Source organism: Lutra lutra, chromosome 3, assembly GCF_902655055.1.
Source record: "Lutra lutra chromosome 3, mLutLut1.2, whole genome shotgun sequence".
NCBI lineage: Eukaryota > Metazoa > Chordata > Mammalia > Carnivora > Mustelidae > Lutra > Lutra lutra.
In genome coordinates this window covers 17,957,888-17,976,495 of record NC_062280.1, presented here as the reverse complement: position 1 = coordinate 17,976,495, position 18,608 = coordinate 17,957,888, and the positions used below count along the sequence as shown (strand labels likewise).

Here is an 18,608-nt window from a genome sequence, read left to right as displayed (position 1 = left end):
TTCTTAAATTCCACACATGAGTGAATTCATATAGTATTTGTCTTTCCGACTTATTTCACTTAGCATGATACTCTAACTCCATCCATGTCATTACAAATGGCGAGCTTTTATTCTTTTTTATGGCTGAGTAATATTCCTGTGTGTGTGTGTGTGTGTGTGTGTGTGTGTGTGTGTTAGGCTATTATAGATAATGCTGCCATACACAAAAATAAATTCAAGATGGATTAAAGACCTAAATGTGAAACATGAAACTACTAAAATCCTAGAGAACACAGGTAGTAACCTCTTTGACATTGGCTGCAGCAACTTCTTCCTACATGTCTTTCTGGAAAAACAAACTATTGGGACTTCATCAAAATAAAAAGCTTCTGCACAGTGAAGAAAACAATAAAACTAAAAGGCAACCTACCCAAATGGGAGAAGATACTTGCAAATGACCTATCTGAAAAATGGTTAGTATCCAAAATATATAAAAAACTTATAAAACTCAACACCTAAAGAACAAATAATCCAATTAAAAAATGGGCAGAAGACATGAATAGACATTTTCCCAAAGAAAACATACAGATGGCCAACAGACACATGAAAAGATATCTAGCATCATTCATCGTCAGGGAAGTACAAATCAAAACTACAATGAGATGTCACCTCACACCTGTTAGAATAGCTAAAATCAAGGGCGTCTGGGTGGCTCAGTCAGTTAAGTGTCCAACTCTTGATTTTGACTCACGTCATAATTTCACGGTCACGAAAGCAATCCCTGCACCAGGTTCTATGCTGGGCATGCAGCCTGCTTAAGATTCCCTCCCCCTCTTCCTCTGCCCCTCGCCACCACCAAAAAAAAAAAAATTTAATTGCCAAGAGGAGTTGAGTTAATGGAACATGGTTATCCCAGATGGGACCGTGAAACAGAAAAAGTCATTAGGTAAAAACTAAAAACAGCTGAATTAACTACAGAATTTAGTTAATGTATTAATATTGGTTCATTAATTATAACAAATGTGCCATAGTAATGTAAGTTCTTAGTAATAGAGAAACTAGGTAGAGAAGGGATATAGGAACTCTGTACTACTTTCTCAAGTTTTCTGTTGATCTAAAACTGTCCTAAAGTGTAGTCTATTAAAAATAAATAAGTTTTTTAAAGTAGATTAATACCTAAAAAATACCTTTATTAAATATTTTTCAATTTGAGAGATGCTTTAATCATCTAAGAGAAATATATACATGCTCAGCCACAGGCAACTTTCCTTTAACGTGTCATAAATATCATTACTTCTTTCCCATAAAAATTTATTATAATTAACACTAAAAGAACATTTTTTTGGTATTTGTAAAATTAAAATGTTAACCCAGATATCAGAATAATACAGGGCAAAGAAATTCCAGCATGTTTCACACTTCTGAACTCTAATCAATAAAAGTGTAGTAGCATTACCATTTTACCCTAGTTTTTCATAACCCTAGAAGACTATCACAACATTCTCAAAATAAAATTAATCTTGTAACGTTTGGCAAAAGAAGTAAGGAGGAATCATAAAATCAAACAATTCGGCAAAATCCCCAAAAAGTTAGGAATCACCATCTAGGTGCTTTGATTTGCCTCTGTATTTGCATGTGGTTAAAATTAACTAAATCACAATCTATATTTCTACTCATTTTAAACTAATTTCATAACAAAATCCCTCTAAAAATCTAACCATTAAAGATTAAAAGCCCTTTTATCTAATTCTTGTGCTAAATTTTTAAAATCTATAAATAAAATAAAAACTACACATCAAACCTATGAGATGTAAGCAAAATGGAAACCTCACACTTTTAAATCTTCCACTAAAAAAAGAATTAGCAGAACACAAATTAACTAAATGAGCACTTAATTCACAAAGAAAAATAATCAAATTCCCCCACACACAGGAAATCTGAGGAAATTAATTAGGAAAAAGGAAAACCAATAAATAGAAAAAAAATAAAGTAAGAGCTGATTTCAAAAAGATTAAAATAGAAAAACCTACAATGTCTAGATAAGGGGGAAGAGAAAAAACTTTTAGAAATAAACTCTGTAATTTATAATGCTTATAAACAAATAATGTGTTAGCATGGGATTAAAAAAAAACTCGAGGTAAAAAAATGGAATTCAAAATCAGATCTACTGATGGGAACGTAGATATAGATACACAAACAGAGGAATTTACGTTACAGGTGATATTTTTCTGTTTTTAAAGTAATCTCCACACCCAACATGGTGCTCAAAATACACAACCAGGAGATCAAGAGTTTCATGCTCTACCCACTGAGCCAGCCAAGCATCCTTACAGGTGACATTTTATATCAATGGAGATAATTAATATACTTTTACAAACAATTAAGAAGTCCTGTCTCATACCACATATGGCAACAAATTCCAGGAAGATTAAAAATATTTAAAAGCAGAAATAAGGACATGAAGAAAAAGACATAAAAGAAGCCATAAAGGAAAATTCCACTTACATCTAATTATGTCAAAATGTTTAATTTCTATATGGTAAAGGACAATACACACAGATGAAAGACACATGACAGATGCTGGGAAAATAATTATATTTAAAATACAAAGGACTATTATCTATAAATATTGCATACAAATCCAAAATACAGAAACAATTCAATAGAAAAACATGCAATGTCTACAAATAATCCATAAAATAAACATATGGCTGAAAAAAAACTTATGTAAAGAGATGTTCTATTTTACTCATAAGTAAATAAAGGCTAATGAAGGGATATGCCTTTTTGGCCTATTATGGGGAAAAAAAGAAGTTGCTAATCCCAGTGTTAGCAAGAACAACAGTAAATGAGCACTCTCATAGGCTACTGGTGTATATGTATGTTATATAAATTGTATATAAATTGGCATAGTCTTCTAGGAAGTGTCTCAAGAATTTTAAAGTTCCACACACCACCTGAGCAACAAAATAAGTAACAGTAAATTATTAACACCCATAGGAGACACAGCCATGAGTTTAAAATGATATAAATAGATAAATAAGGTAACCAGAAAGCTCTTCTTTATGGAAGCTAATATACGTAATAACTGTTTCAGGGAAGAACCATCAATGAACGCTTACAATAAATGGGTGGAAATGAGAAACAGGGTATTTATTTACATAGTCTCAAAGTAGTTCTCCACAAGTCTTAATAATTATAATGGGGAAAGAGTAACATTAGAGAAGCCACCTTAATTAAGTGATCCAAGTTAACGTCACCAGCCATGAGACATGGAAACATCATGGATCGCTTGAATACACTGAGAAGGGCACAACACCAATTATAATTTACTCTTGTTCCAAATGCATAACCTAACTTTAATCATGAGAAAGTGTCAGGCGTATCCCAACTTGGGGAGATCCTACAAAATAACTGGCCAGCAGAGTCCAAGGCTTGAAAGCAAAGACTGGGCAACTGTTCCTGATTAAGAGTGTCTGAGATGGGGCAACTAAATGCCATGTGTGATCCTGGACTGAATCCTGGTCCCAGAAAAAGGACATTAGGAAGACAACTGACAAAACCTGAAGGAGGACTATCAATAGCATGTAATTTCATGGATTTGATCATTGTACCGTCATTATTTTAGATTTAACATTTGAAGAGTCCAATGTTTTTGTAGCAGTTTTACAACTTTTCTGTAAGCCTGAAACTATTCCAAAATGAAAGGTTAAAAAATAGAAAATATTTTCTAAGGCCCAGAAACTTGAGCCCAGAAGTTCAAGTTCTAGAATTCTACATCACAGAAATAGCTGCATGTACAAATGTCTGTTAAAGCATTGCTTATACAAGCTATAAGCTGGAAATTTATACGGAGCCCAAGACGGTCTATCTTTCCGACAGCTAAAGAAAGACATTTATTTTTTAAACTTTTTCCCCCATTTAAACTTTTTCCCCATTTGCTCAATTCTGGGTTGTGACTTGCAAAACAAAGCATTCAAGAAGTTTATCCTTTTTCTACTGCTGGTGCTTATCTCAACTATTCTGCACAGATATGCTAATAATCTGTCTTGCTTTATCGCCTACAGCTATAGCTGCAAACCTGCACACAGTACTTAATCTAATCTTCTACCAATGTTTTCTTTGACATACATTAACGCTTAAATGTTATCAAAATATTTATTTTTATTAAAACAACCAAAACACTGATACAAAAAAAGCTGTCAAGACACTGACAGATTAAAAAGCAGATTCCATTTGTTACCTCTTCTCTTCAGTTAGGAAATAATTCAGTTAAGGTGGAATGGACTTACTTTACTTACTCTGCTGCAGTCACCAGCTGGTCCGTTCCTGATCTTCTAAAGGCTATTTTTGCCCCCACCATATTCCCCTGCTTAATCCTACGACATACTTAACAGAACACCTTAATGATGGATAACCATTTATTGACCTAAGGCTTTTATTTAGAAAAAAGCAGGGTGTGGTCCATATCTTTTACAGTGAAATTTCTTATTTAAGCTAGAAAAGATTTTAAAATAGGAGCAAAAAGAAGTTAACAGGTAAAATTTCACTTTATATTCTTTAATGAAAAGGTTTATTTTAAGAAGTACGAGACTGGAAAAACAGTCTGGAAAAACATGGAACATATAAGAACGCTGTGCTAACAGAATTCCGGTCAGCGACTTTCTTTACCTGTTTTCTTGAGAATGATATGGGTGGTGCCGGAGCACGTCCTGCAGGAATCGTTCCATCAAGCTCGTGGTGCCCATCCTCTGTCGATTCTGGGTGGTCAAGTATCTGTGCTGGGCACTGGCCATGTGCTATTAAAGAGAAAAAACACACTAAGCAGTTTTAAACAGGTAATACTCAACAGTAGTGAGAGTTTCACAAATGGATTCATTTAGATACTCTGGGTAGAAGTATAAATTGAGACAGCCTTTTTGCACAGCAATTCTAAAATGTGTATCAAAAAACATAGAAGTTTCTTGCCCTTGGATATAGTGATTACATTTCTCTAAATCTCTTAGGAAATCGTCGTAAATGTGGACGATTTACGCAAAAAATGACGCTTATCACAGCATGACAACAACAAACTGGAAATCTTCAAAGTGTCTAATAGTAAAATCTATAGCATGACCTAAGACATAATACTATGCAACTACCTAAAATAATATGAAAAATTTTACATAACATGGAGAAATGTTAGATAAGAGAAAAATGGGGCATGCAAAATTCACATGTATGCTTTTACCTAAACCTGTGGTTTTAAAATATACAAACAAAAATAAAAGAAGATAAAATAAAAAATAAAATAAAATGTACAGACAAATCAATGGAAGAAAATGCACCAAAATCTTAAAAGCATTTACATTTGTGGGCTACACTTACAGGTAATTTTAATTTTTTTCTTATAAATTCTTATATTTGTACTGAACAAATATTTTTATAAAAATCTGTTAAAATAGAGAAGAGGGTTGGATCACTGTATTTGTAAAAGTTGAAGATTAATAATGCACAAAAAGTCCATCATTTTTCTTCAGAGATTACAACTCCTCACTTAAACAGAATATTGGAATAAATACACAGAATTTTTCTATTTTGGGGCGCCTGGGTGGCTCAGTGGGTTAAGCCTCTGCCTTCGGCTCAGGTCATGATCTCAAGAGTTCTGGGATCGAGCCCCACATCGGGCTCTGTGGTCAGCAGGGAGCCTGTTTCCCCCACCCCCCTGCCTGCCTGTTTCTATGATCTCGCTCTGTCTCTGTCAAATAAATAAATAAAATCTTTTAAAAAAAATTTTTTTTCTGTTTTATAATTCTCTCCACAGAAAGAGTCTGTGTTCACAAGTGTCCTTCAGTGAACTATCTAGAGGTGTGGGAAAGAAGCCTCCTGAGCCCGTGTAATGCGTCAAACACAGTGCTATTCCATTCACAGAGTCATCTCATCGAATTTTCACTGAGTCTGAATCTTGTCCCCATTTTGATATAAAGAAAGTAAAACACAAAGGATTGGAGTAAAGTGCCTCCAGCTGAGCAGCCAGGGACAAAGCCAGGGTTTCATCTGCATCTAACTCTAAAGCTTATCCTCTTCCCTGTAACATGCTACTGCTAATGCCCTATTTCCAACGTGAATTATTGACAACAATTTAATAACATGTTTTCATTTAACAATACCAAGGAAAAGTCCTATTTTAAATATCGTAGTAAAGATGCCAAAAGAACTTAAGCCAGGTTGCCAGCTACTGACCACTGTTAACAACTCCTGGAATTCTCTCCTTCCACGCTGACTTCAGGGATCTACTTTGATGCTGCCTTAGCCCCAGGAACAGTCTAAATGATGACTGTCTCAAGATCCTCCACCCTCAAAGCTCCCCACTGTCCAGTACCCTCGCCCTCCTGGTTCATGAAGGGAACAAAGGTACAAGGAAACAAATAAAGGTTCAACTAAAATCCAACCTCATCCTCTGTCTCAGTAAAAATTTTAAAAAGTCAACATAAATGGAAAACTTGCACTGACACAAACCACAGATAACACCACACTATATATCCCAGGAGTTGTCAGTTTCTTTAAATTTTCTGAATTGACATGCACATAAAGATAAGTGCACAAATCATATGTATAGCTCAATAAATCATCACAAAACAAAACACATCCATAACCATCTATCCATGAAAAACTAATGAGCACTCAGAACCCTTCTAATGTCCCATACCAATCTAATATTCCTTTCCTCTTTCCCCAAATTAACTATTACCTAAATTTTGACAATATAGATTAGGTTTGAAAGTTTCTAAATTTATGTCAGTGTAATCATACAGTCTATATACTCTTTCACATTCATACTTATCCAAATTAGCTATAGTCCATTCGCTTTAATTTCTGCATAGCATCCCATCATATGAATAGACCATATATTATTGATTCATCTCATTCTTTTTTTTTTTTAAGGTTTATTTATTTATTTGACAGAGATGACAAGTAGGCAGAGAGGCAGGCAGAGAGAGAGAGAGGAGGAAGCAGGCTCCCTGCAGAGCAGAGAGCCCGATGCGGCGCTCGATCCCAGGACGCTGGGATCATGACCTGAGCCGAAGGCAGCGGCTTAACCCACTGAGCCACCCAGGTGCCCCAATTCATCTCATTCTTGATGGACATTTGTGTCTTTCACAGCTCATGGCTGTTATAAATTATGCTGCAAAAAACTTTCTTATATGTGATTTTTGGTGCCCACGTGCATGCATTTTTGTTGAGTGTATTAGTAAGGCTGGAACTTCTGGGTCATAAGATTTGCGTATACTCAGCTGTAGTACCCTCTGTTGACTAGTCTTCCAAAATGGCTGTACCAATTCGCACCCTCCCCAGCAATGGATCATAGTTTCCATTCCTCTTTCTCCTCATCAACACTTGCCATTGTCAGGCTCTTTAATTTTAGCTACTGGAAAGGGGGGTGGGGATTCATGTTGTTTCACTATTGCTTTGCAATTTTTTTGATAGCTTTTCATTTTCCTGGCCACCTGGATATCTTCCTTTTACGGTGTGTCCAAATCTCTTCCTGGTTTTCAAGTGCATCTTTCTTTTTTTTAAATGAACTATAGAAATTATTTATTCTGGACATGAGCTCTTCTTTCAATTATGTGTGTTTCAAGTATCATTCCCTGTGGCTTACCTTTTCACTTTCTTTTGGGAGGGGTATCATAAAGTGTGTGTGTGTGTATCCACAGCTTTTCCAGGAATAGTTACAGGGCATTTTTCCACCTTCTTAATCATCTCTCATTGCTTCTTACTGCAGTCCAATTACCACTGTTTCTTCTTTGCCAGTGCTTTCTGTTACAAGTTTAAGAAATCTCTCCCTACCTCAAAATCATGGAGATTTTCTATTGATTTCTAGAAGCTTTATTGTTTTACCTGCAATATTTATATCTATCATCTACTTGGAACTGACTTTTGTGTCCAGGATGAGAGAGTAATAGAGTTTCATTTCTTTTTCTCCATATGGACAGCCAACTGACCCAGTACCCTTTACTGAAGAAATTCCTGTCCTCACCATGCTTTAGCGCCACATTTGTCACAAATCAAAGACTCCAGAATCTTTTCTGGAGTTTCTGATTTATTTCCATAATCTTTCTGACTTTGCACCCTTGTCTTAAAGACTGTAGTTTAGTAATAAATTTGGATATTTATTACTTCTGACTTTGTTCTTCTTCTCCTTCAAGAGTATCCTAGTTTTTCTTAGCATGTACATACATACTTTTTGCATGTACATACATATTTTTAGAATTGGCTTAATTTTCATTAAACACAATTTTTCTGGAATTTTGTTTGGAATTTCACTGAATATATATATTTGAGGAGAAATGACATGCTTATAATATTGATTTTTTCAATCTGTGAACACGGTATAGCACACCAATTATTTAATTTTTCTTAACTTTCTGAATGTTTATACTTTTTTATATAAAAACCTTATATACATATTTTGTTACATTTATTCCTGAAGAGTTGATGTCCTCTGATGCTGTTGTAAGCATCTCTTTTAAATCTCATTTTCTGTGTGCTGTTATAATATAAAAATACAATTTCTTTTTATGTTGGCCCAAGAAGCTTTCTTAAACTCACTAAAAAAATTTTTTTAATTAAACAAATAATAAATTCACTTATCAGTTCTAACAGTTTACCTAGATATCTTTAGGATTTTCTATGTCCACAATCACACTGTGTACAAATAACAGTTTGTTTCTTTTTATCTAAACTTTTGTCATTTTAATTTCTTTTTCTTTCCTTATTTCCCTGGCTAGAATCTCCAATAAAATATTAAATATAGTTTAATTCAAGCACCAAGTCTATTTTCACTTAATATTCTACTGGTATATTTCTATTTAAGCTTTGTTTTTATTTTTAAATCTGTTTTTTATTATTCTTACCTATCCAATGTCCCTATTTCTCTTCTTTCTTGCCTTCTCGTGGGCTGCTTTTTATTATTCCAAGTTTTCCCTTTCTGTTAACCTGGCAGTTAGTTATAGGCTAGGCTCTTTTTCTAGTCTATTAGCAGTAACAGATTATAACAAGCAGCCCAGAACTTACCAAGATCTAAAATTACTTGTTACTTTTACACTCTTCTTGAGCAAGGACTTAACTTGATTTACTCTCTTTACAGTGTCTATGCCATTGTTGTTGACCCCTCATACGAGATACTATGCATTTAGATCTCCTAACACCTTTCCATTGATCTTTATGCCTTCCCATCTCTCTGAGCTTCCAACTGGAATCATTTTCCTTCTATCTGAAGAACTCTTTTTAGGATTTCCTTCAGTGAGGATCTGCTGATACTGACAAATTCCCTTAATTTTTTTTCTGAAAATATTTCCACTTCACTTTTTTTTTCAAGGATGTATTTCTTAAGCATAGAATTCTGAGTTGGTAGCTGTATTCTATCTTTTGGTCTCCATTGTCTCTGTTGAATATTTACCTAGATTTGGGAGCTATATTTCTCCACTGCCTTAAAAGTTCTCCAAAGCCATGAAATTTATCCATTTCTTTAATCTATTTATTTAATTATTATTTATTTAAACCTTTTCAAATGAATTTATTTAAACCTTTATACTTAGCACATATTACTTTGACTGTCATCATTTTTTTTAATGTTTAATGCATGAGTATCCAAATGTCTAAAAAATTATTTTAAACCTTAAGAAAAAGTTAGACTGAGTGCTTACTGAATACAGCTTGTAGTTAAAGATTTAGTATGTTTTATTACTATCAAAAGTTCAACAAATAATCTTCCAGTCAAGTGATGCTATAATTATCAATTGTGACAGAAATACTAAAGAGAGCTTTGAAACTCATTACCTGCTGCCTCGTGCTTATAACCAGCATTAGAAAGTTTTTCTTTTTAAGGCAGAGAACTAGAAATCACAATAAAAACATTTCCTTAGTATGAATTTAAATGATGACAATTAAAACAAATGCAACTATATAGTTGAATTTTTATGTATTACAATTTGTCTGACATTTCACTTGGGATAAAACAGTCCAGCACTACCAGGACCAGAGCTTCGTTATATTACGACTTCACCTATGACACAATTCCTCAGCCTAGACCCTGAAGAAAACCTTGAGACTCTTCCAAGTTAACAATCCCGGTCAGAGGACTACAGCTACTATTACCATGAAGACTTGCTTCAAAATGTCCATATATAAGGCTTCACAAACTCTTCCAACAAAAAGAAAAGAAAGGAGCACTCCTCAGTTCATTCTAGGAAGCCCCAATACCAAAATCAAAGACATCACGAGAAAAGAAAGCTACAGACAATATCCCTTATGAATATAGATATAAAAATCCTCCACAAAATGCTGGCAAACCAAATCCAGCAACATACAGAGGATCAAACACCATGACCAAGTGGGATTTAGCCCAGGGATGCAAAACTGGTTTAACAGCTAAAACTCAAATCAATATAATTGCTACGGACTGAATTGTGTCCCACCCCCAAAATTCGCATGTTGAAGTTCTAACTCCCAATATGATGGTCCTTAGAGACAGGGCTTTTAGGAGGTAATTAAAATCACAATATATATTTTTAAAAATTAACTGAAAATGAACCAAAGACCTAAATGTAAGAACAAAAACTAAAATTCTTAGAGGAAATTCCATGGCATAAATCTTCAGGAGCACAGATTAGGCAATCTTTTATGACACCAAAAACACAAGCAACAATAGGAGTGGGGGGGAGCTACATTTCACTACAGCAAAACTTAAAACATTGGTGTGTTAAGCCTAAACTTCAAAGTCCTTCCCTTATTCTACAACGTCTTATAGAATCTAATCCTCTGAATTCTTCCTCTCTCACGTAACACCTGCTCCAACTGGCCAGCACTGCAGCCACACGGGCTGCCGGCTTCGGGTTAGCATGCTGACCAGCCCCCTGCCTTGGGGTCTCCGTTCTCTCTTCCCTCTACCTAGAAATTCTCCCCTCACGGGGCGCCTGGGTGGCTCAGTGGGTTGAGCCGCTGCCTTCGGCTCAGGTCATGATCCCAGGTCCTGGGTTCGAGCCCCACATCGGGCTCTCTGCTCGGCAGGGAGCCTGCTTCCTCCTCTCTCTCTGCCTGCCTCTCTGCTTACTTGTGATTTCTCTCTGTCAAATAAATAAATAAAATCTTAAAAAAAAAAAAAAAAAGAAAAGAAATTCTCCCCTCAGAGCGAAGCAAGCTGGGATCCCACACTTGGTTCAAATCTCAACTCGAATGTCACTTCCTTCACCCCACCGGCTACTCTATCTAAAACTGCACTCTCTTCTCTCTTTTGTTTTCCTCGTAACATTTATCCCAATCGGACATATCCCTGTATCAAAATTTATATGACTATTTATTTTCTGTCTTAGCACACTACGATGTAAGCTTCATGAAGAAAGGTAGCTGGATTTGTTCACAGTCTCACCCTGGGAACCTTAAACAGTGTCTACCGACTAGAAGATTCGCAACACGATCTGCTCAGTGGATGAATAAATGAATATAACGTATTAAATAAACGAGGTCTTCTGAGGTTCAAGCACGTTAGCAGGGGCCTCTCACCTGTTCCAGGTTACTATAGCGCACGCAGCAGTAGCTGCAGTATCCTTGTCTGCTCTGCATGGTGAATGACCAAAGTCAAGCGGCTACGGTCCTGGAAAACTCAAACTGAAAAAAAAGACAAATGGCAAAAACGCAATCATTCCCTCCTGCCGTGCAGAAAACAGCTGTGTTAGTGTCACAGAGCAGAAATGCATCCCCGAGTCCGAGGCACTCCTCTTTCTGATAATTATGGAATTAGGCAAGGCTGCCGTGAGCTGCTGCCTCCATCGGTGAGCCTGGAGTGCATAGGAGAGCTGTGCATCTTCTTCTCTCTCTCTCTCTCTCTTTTTAAGATCGGTTTATTTATTTGACATAGAAAGAAAGAGGGAGCATAAGCAGGGGGAGCGGAAGAGGGAGAAGCAGACTCCGCGTCACACTTACCATCTAATTCTGCCACGAAAATAAAGATACTGCACGTACCTTTCGGCTTACTCCACAAAGGGGCAGAATTTAAAATAAATTATCGGACAGTCGTTGAAAATCAAAATTACTAATTCATGTCTGAAACACAAGACACTTCTCTTCTGACAACCACATAAAACAAGTGAAATATGAGGAATTTTTTCCATTTGGTGAGATGAGATTTCTCTACAAATCCAAGTTCCCACGTTCCGACTCCCTTAAAACTATAATCCTTCAACATTGCCTTATTGCAGTGGTTCACAAGCTGGGGTGAATATCAAAATGATTCCCCCAAATTCTGATTTAGTAGGGCTGGGACACAGCCTAGAATTCAGAATTTAATTCCCCAAGTAATTCTGATACACAACCAATTTATTCACTGACAAAAAGTGTTTACTATTACTGATTATGTTACGTAATAAATCAATACTACTTCAATTTTGGAGCTGTTTCATTAAAGTGCAAACAGAATCGTAAGAAATAATTTCATCATGTTTTAATTCTAATTATTTTTAACATTCTTGTCTGTTGGAAAATACATAACAGAATGATCCTATATTGTGTTGAGTATTTCTGATAAGATGATTCTGCAACACAAAAAGTTTACTAATTAAAATCATCCTTTAAAAATGAAATCACAGCTTTGAAGTCAAAGAAAACAGGAGAGTTTTATTAAATGAAAATGCTACCATAACATTCCCTTACCTGTTACGTCTTATTGTAAGAAACTCTGACTTTCAAACATCCACGCTTACGGGGAAAATAAATCAATTAAACCAGCCTCTGAAACAGAAGAGTACATTAAAAAATGACTTCCTTAAAATATGGTCTTTTTTCTATGATTTTCCTTCATTTACTGACCTGAAACAGCAAAATGAAACAAGCTTTAGTTGTATTTATAAACAGAGCAATTTTCCAGCTGAAAGAACCATAGCACTTAAATCTGAACTTTGAAAATCATAAATTAACAAGCTTTTTAATGCTTTTTTCAAAATATATTTAAAACAATCATTGAATGAAAGGCAAAATTAGAGTACGAATCTAATATCAAACACAAAACTGAACTTTAGTTTTTTTGATCTTCAACACTTACAGTCTTCAATTCCCATTTTAATTTCCCATTCCCATTCTGCGTTACTATCAGACAATTCTATGACATCTCTATCATCTCCTGTCACATACATGCCGTGATGACAATGAGCTACAATGACTCAGAAGCACCCGGATGTGCATTTTTAAAACTTTGCATGCGAGAAGCCCCACCTGAAAATCCTACCGAATCAGAATCGCCTGGCAGGGAGCCAGGCACATGCATGTCATGCATATTTAAAATGCTCTAAGGTGATTCTGAGACAGGCAGAAGCAATGACATAAGTCATCACTTTTTATGCATTAATAAAATTCTCACTTATTAAAGGGATCATTTCTTTGGGGTCTGGGATTACATTACTTTTCACGACTGAATGGGTCTTTTACTACCAATTCTGAATTCTACTGGTACCTGGTATTTTCATAAAGTAACAAGTCACCTACCTTGAGTAAGAAAGAGCAGGTATTACATCAGCTGTATTAGTCCTGGCAAACATCTGTAAATTAAAGCAATTAAAAAAAAAGATAAGCCCCCTAAGTATCTTCCACGGGCCAACTACGTACCCCCCCGCAGAGTCATAGTTAAGTTTGAAAAATAATACAATTATGCTTCAACGGGGAAAAAAAAGATTAACTCTCGAACACACGAAACACTTCAGATACTGTGACTCATTGAATCCTACATGACCTCCTAAGATGCTCTGGAGCAGAGTAACTCTGACAGCCCCCCCCCGTATCACCCACCATCCCATATTTCACATCTCCAGGTTTCAGGAACAAGCAGCTACAAAAGAATAAACTGGGTCCCTGGTAAGGTTAAGAACAAAGATGCTACAACCTCCTATGAGAAATGTTCATGGGAAATGTTTGAAATATTTACATAAAATTAACTTTGGGTCCTGGACTAAGCACGTAACTCAGCTCCTTTGTTAGTTTCAATGAAGAATGCTGTCAATTCTTTATCATCTCTCTTTATCAAGAGACAATTAAGCCAAATTATCCATTTTTTTATTCTTCTGCACTGTTGCTGGCAGTGTGTTGCCCCTTACCCGGAATCGCTGGTTAACAAATAATTCCAACACTTGGGTTCAGAAGAGCCGGGGACAGCATTGTCTATCAAAGAATAAATATCTTTGCCTACCCTGTGCAGAATTCCACACTAGAAGCTTTCAAGGATAGAAATAGACAAGCTTTCTTGCTCTCAAGTAGTTTAAAATGGCATTAGGAAATGAATGCAAAAATACCAGGTGGTATCTGAGAAATGCACAGAATAAGTGCCAAAACGTCACAGTGGATGGGGTTTTTTAACCGGATATTGGAAAGTGGGTAGGACTTGCTTAAACAAAGATCAGGAAAAAGTATTCCAAGTAACAAAGACGCATAAGCACAAAAGCAAGAAAGCGGAGGTACATTTAGAGATAGTAAGCTGACAACTTCAGCTGGAGCCAAGATTTCATTTAAAAATTTAAGGGGCAATAAAGCAAGAAAAGTAGATTCAGTTTCAACATATTGTATTTAAAAGAAAACTTGAGAGTTTAGACTACATATTTAGGCAGTGTGGATATTTTTTTTGGAAAGCGGTTTATACAGAGAGCTTTAAGAAAATTCTGGAACAGAATTTAAGAAAATTCTGGGACAATGGCTCTTCCCTCTTCAAGGGAGCTTTTCACAGGGTAAGTTAAAATATTCAGCACCATTTTGTAGAATATTGGAAAAATTAGGTAATGTCCAAAATATCCAAATTCAAAGGATCAGTATTAGAGCAAAGACTTAGCCTCATTTATGCTTGCAAATTAGGAAAACACACGTGAGTTTTTTCTTTAAAAAATTACTTTTATTCATTTTTATTAGGAAAATTTTTATTATGGTACAATTATAAAAATAAAGAGCATAAAATCAGTCATAATCCCACTACCCACCATTAATATTCATCATATATTCTTTGTTCTAAACATGTTTTTACAAAAATGGAATGACACCAGTCTACTCTATAGGTAGGCTCTTCTCTCACTTAACCATATGCCGTGGCACCTCTGTATGATATTATATATAATTCCAAAACAGAATCTTTAATAATTGTGTAATATTTTACCCGTGTAAGATAAAAGCCCTCTTATCTGACAAGATAAGAGCTAGCAGTCAGTGAGTTAACGATTTAAAAATGAGAAAGAGGACTTTAAAAATACAGACACATATCATCAATACTTTGTCTAACCTAAAATATATAAATGTATATGTTTGATTCAAGGCCAAGTTAAGCTTTTTGTTTCACTGAGGTTTTTTGTGACTAAGACAGCTAGAGTTCCCAGTCATGTTTTTTTCATATTTTCATAAAACCACATAATAATTTACCATCAATGAGTTTTCACTTTGGTTCCTCTAAAATAGAACAAGAACTTAAAAGACATTTATAAAACTGAGAGCAGTATTAAGATTAACATTTAAGATTTCCCCCAACCTTTTACAGTTGTCACACCCAATTAAGTACTCTAGCAATGGCGTTTTTTTTTCCGAGTGCAAAGCATTCATTTTTTATAAAAATAATAATGCTATACAAAAAGACAATGCTTACATTCTATTTCACCGGCTCATGAAGCAATTAAAACTGTATAAACTGATGAGGGGCTGTGAACAAAGACCTCTGAACTGCCTGAGGTGACTTCAACACAAATGTCTCAAAATTGCTTTTTTTTTTGGTCTATTTCTTGCACACCTGAGATCTGTACCCACTGCAGAGATAAACACACTACTGAAATGAGTTCAGAGTTGTAGTGTGTGCTTCCCAAGCTGACTGCGGTATTTTGAAATAAAAGCTAACAAAATCCAGAATCCCTATGGGAAATACTTTTCAACCACCTAACAAGAGAGACACCAACTTCATATTAAATTTAAAAAGACAACAGAAACGCTTTGGGTTTATTGAGTAGGATCATCTAAAGTACCTGTCTAGCAACAGGAAAACAATTGGGGAGCGATCACAAAACAATGGCCAAATGAAATAAAAAGACCATGTTATTTCAGTGTCCCTTCCCTTACGACATTAACTCATTTTCAACTTCCCACTTGTCTGGATTATCCATCTTCTGCATCTGGTGACAAGCATTATCTTAGACCCTCCATTCAGTCTTAATAAAATAATAATGGCTAACTTTTAGTGAATACTTAATCTGGGCTAGGCACTATGTCAACAGTTTCATATGCATTATCCTACCTGAATGGCAAAGAGCATTAAGAAATTGGTGTCCTGGGTACTTCTAATTTATAAATCAGGAAACTGAGGTTTAGAGAAAAGCAGTATCTTGTTCCAGGTCACACACCAACAAACAGTGTAGGGGGAGTTGACCCTAGGTCAATCTGAGCAGTTTATGCTCATAACCTCTTAACTCCCACAAAAATACTTCATCTCTGTATTTTCAAGAATGCTAATTGATTATTTTAATATTATGTGAAAACAAATAATTAGGAATCTAATTTGCTGCAATAAACACTGTCACATATTCCAAAGAAAAGAGTAAAGATAACGTTCAGCTTAATTGCATCATTGCTCCCACTCTGAGATCTGTGCTGACAGTCCCTTGGATTAGGGACTTTCAAACTTAATTAGCATGGCACAGAGGAAGCAATACATTTTATATCGCAACCCAGTACACATACGCAATCACACATGCAACGCCACCTTCACACGCATGCACCCTACACACGCACCAGCCCCCCCAAACACACACGCAGTTAAAACAAAGCTTACAAAATATCCTTGCTACGTGTAATGCATTCTGATATTTCCTATGCCATCTTATTTCATTAATTTCAAGTGCTAGCTATGACCCACAAAATTCATTTCACAGTTCACTAATGGATGAAAACTGCAATCTGAAAGAAAACACTGCCTCACATTAAGCAGAAACGACAATACTTTACAGAAGATGGCTGTTAACCCTGAATTCAGCTTTTTTCTATCCAATATCTTGGCCACTGCGGTGATACTTTGTCAAATCTCCAACGAGTTTTACTAAGGTTGGCCACTGGCCAAGGTGCAGGGAGAAGAAAATTCTTGCCTTCCAGGCTTTGGGTCCAAATCAGTGCAAGTTAAGAAGGCAGTGCAAAGACGCTTCTGCACTGATAGAGAAAAAGGCCACAATGCGCATTAAGCAAAAGAGGCAGATTACATTAGTATCCCCCTTTATGTAACACGAATATGCGTTTACGAACCCCTAATTGTTATTACTGACTCCCTTGAGGATGAAATTGCTATGGGCTTTTTCAGTGGGATTCCCCCCGCCCCCCGATAGTATATAACTGCTGTAAAACAAATTAAATACAATTCCGTTCTGGGGGTAAAAAAACAAAAAAAAACAAAAAAACGTTTTAGTTCTTTGCAAGCCAGCATCTCGTTATGCATGTCTTCCCCGCGCTGCCAAAATCATCGCGACGGAGAACGTTAGGAGCTGCAAAGGGCCTTCTCAGGAGCACGTAATAACGACGGCGTAATCTGCCCAGATTTACACAACTGTTGCGCCACAATAGTGAAACGATCGTTCACACAAAAATCTTACGCTCCCAAAAGAAATTCCAGTCGCCAGAGACTGATAAAGGCCTAGGTCTGGGGACAGCTGGATACAGCGCAGGGCATTGGGGGAAGGGGATCTGCAGACAGGTGGCTCCGGATCTCGGCCCCACAGGTGCCCCCAAGTCCCTGCGGGTACAAAGCCCCAAATCCGACCTCGGCGGGCTGCCCCCTCCCCACCGCCCAGCCCAAGGCCTCGTCCGCGGGCCCCTCCGACCCAGGGTCCCCTGACAGAAGCACAAGGCAGCCTGCGCCCCACCTCCACCCCACGCCCCAGCCACCTCGATCCGGGCCCGGAGACGCCGGCCCCGCTCCCGCAGGAGGAGTAGAAAGGGGAGTGGGGAGACGAGACGCCGAGGAAGACCTGCGAGGCGGGTGCGGGAGCCCGGCGAGCTGTCCGGCCGCCCCTCGGGAGGAAGAAGGCGCCCCGGGCGCGAGGCGAGCAGGCCCCACCCCCGGCCGCGCCGCGCGCACGGAGCCCGCGGGCGTCGCCCCGGCTGCGCGCCGCCTGGGCTCGGCTCGGCCCACCCCGCTCGCGCCCGTGCCCGCGCCCGCGCCCGGCGCGGTGCTCTGCGGCGCGGTTCTCACCTCCGCGGAGGCCTCCTGGATTCCTTCCGGGCCTGGGCGCCGGCCGAGGACCGGTGGGCGCGCTCCCTTCCTATTCCGGCTCCATGGCGGTGCCCGGACCCCCGGGGCCGTCCAGGGCACCGCGGCCGCCCGCTGCCTGCCGCCCGCAGCCCGCGGAGCCGGACACTGTGGTCCTCGGCCTCTCCCGCCGGTGCGAGAGAAGCAGCGAAGTGCGAGCGTCACTCGCGAGCCCCGGGCTCCGAGTCACGACTCAGCCCACGTAGACATCCACCGGGAGCGTAGCGCTGCGGTCCTGATTGAGCTTTGACGTCAGGGAAGGTGCGAAAAACAGGGCCCCATCTGACGCAGGAGCCGCGCACCGCCCCCCGCCCACCCCCGCCCCCGGCGCCGGAGCCCCCTTCCTCCC

The 18,608-nt window shown here is 37.9% G+C and overlaps 1 protein-coding gene across 1 annotated transcript in view; it reads right to left on the bottom strand.

Moving 5' to 3' along the window:
- ZDBF2 (zinc finger DBF-type containing 2) overlaps nt 1-17,848 on the bottom strand; it is a 30,751-nt gene extending 12,903 nt beyond the window's left edge. Inside the window, 5 exon segments of the mRNA XM_047722190.1 lie at nt 4,651-4,778; nt 11,521-11,625; nt 12,667-12,744; nt 13,495-13,547; nt 17,260-17,848. Coding sequence (XP_047578146.1) covers nt 4,651-4,778; nt 11,521-11,580 — 188 coding nt within the window. The 5' untranslated portion in view covers nt 11,581-11,625; nt 12,667-12,744; nt 13,495-13,547; nt 17,260-17,848.
- Between the last annotated feature and the right edge of the window lie 760 nt (nt 17,849-18,608).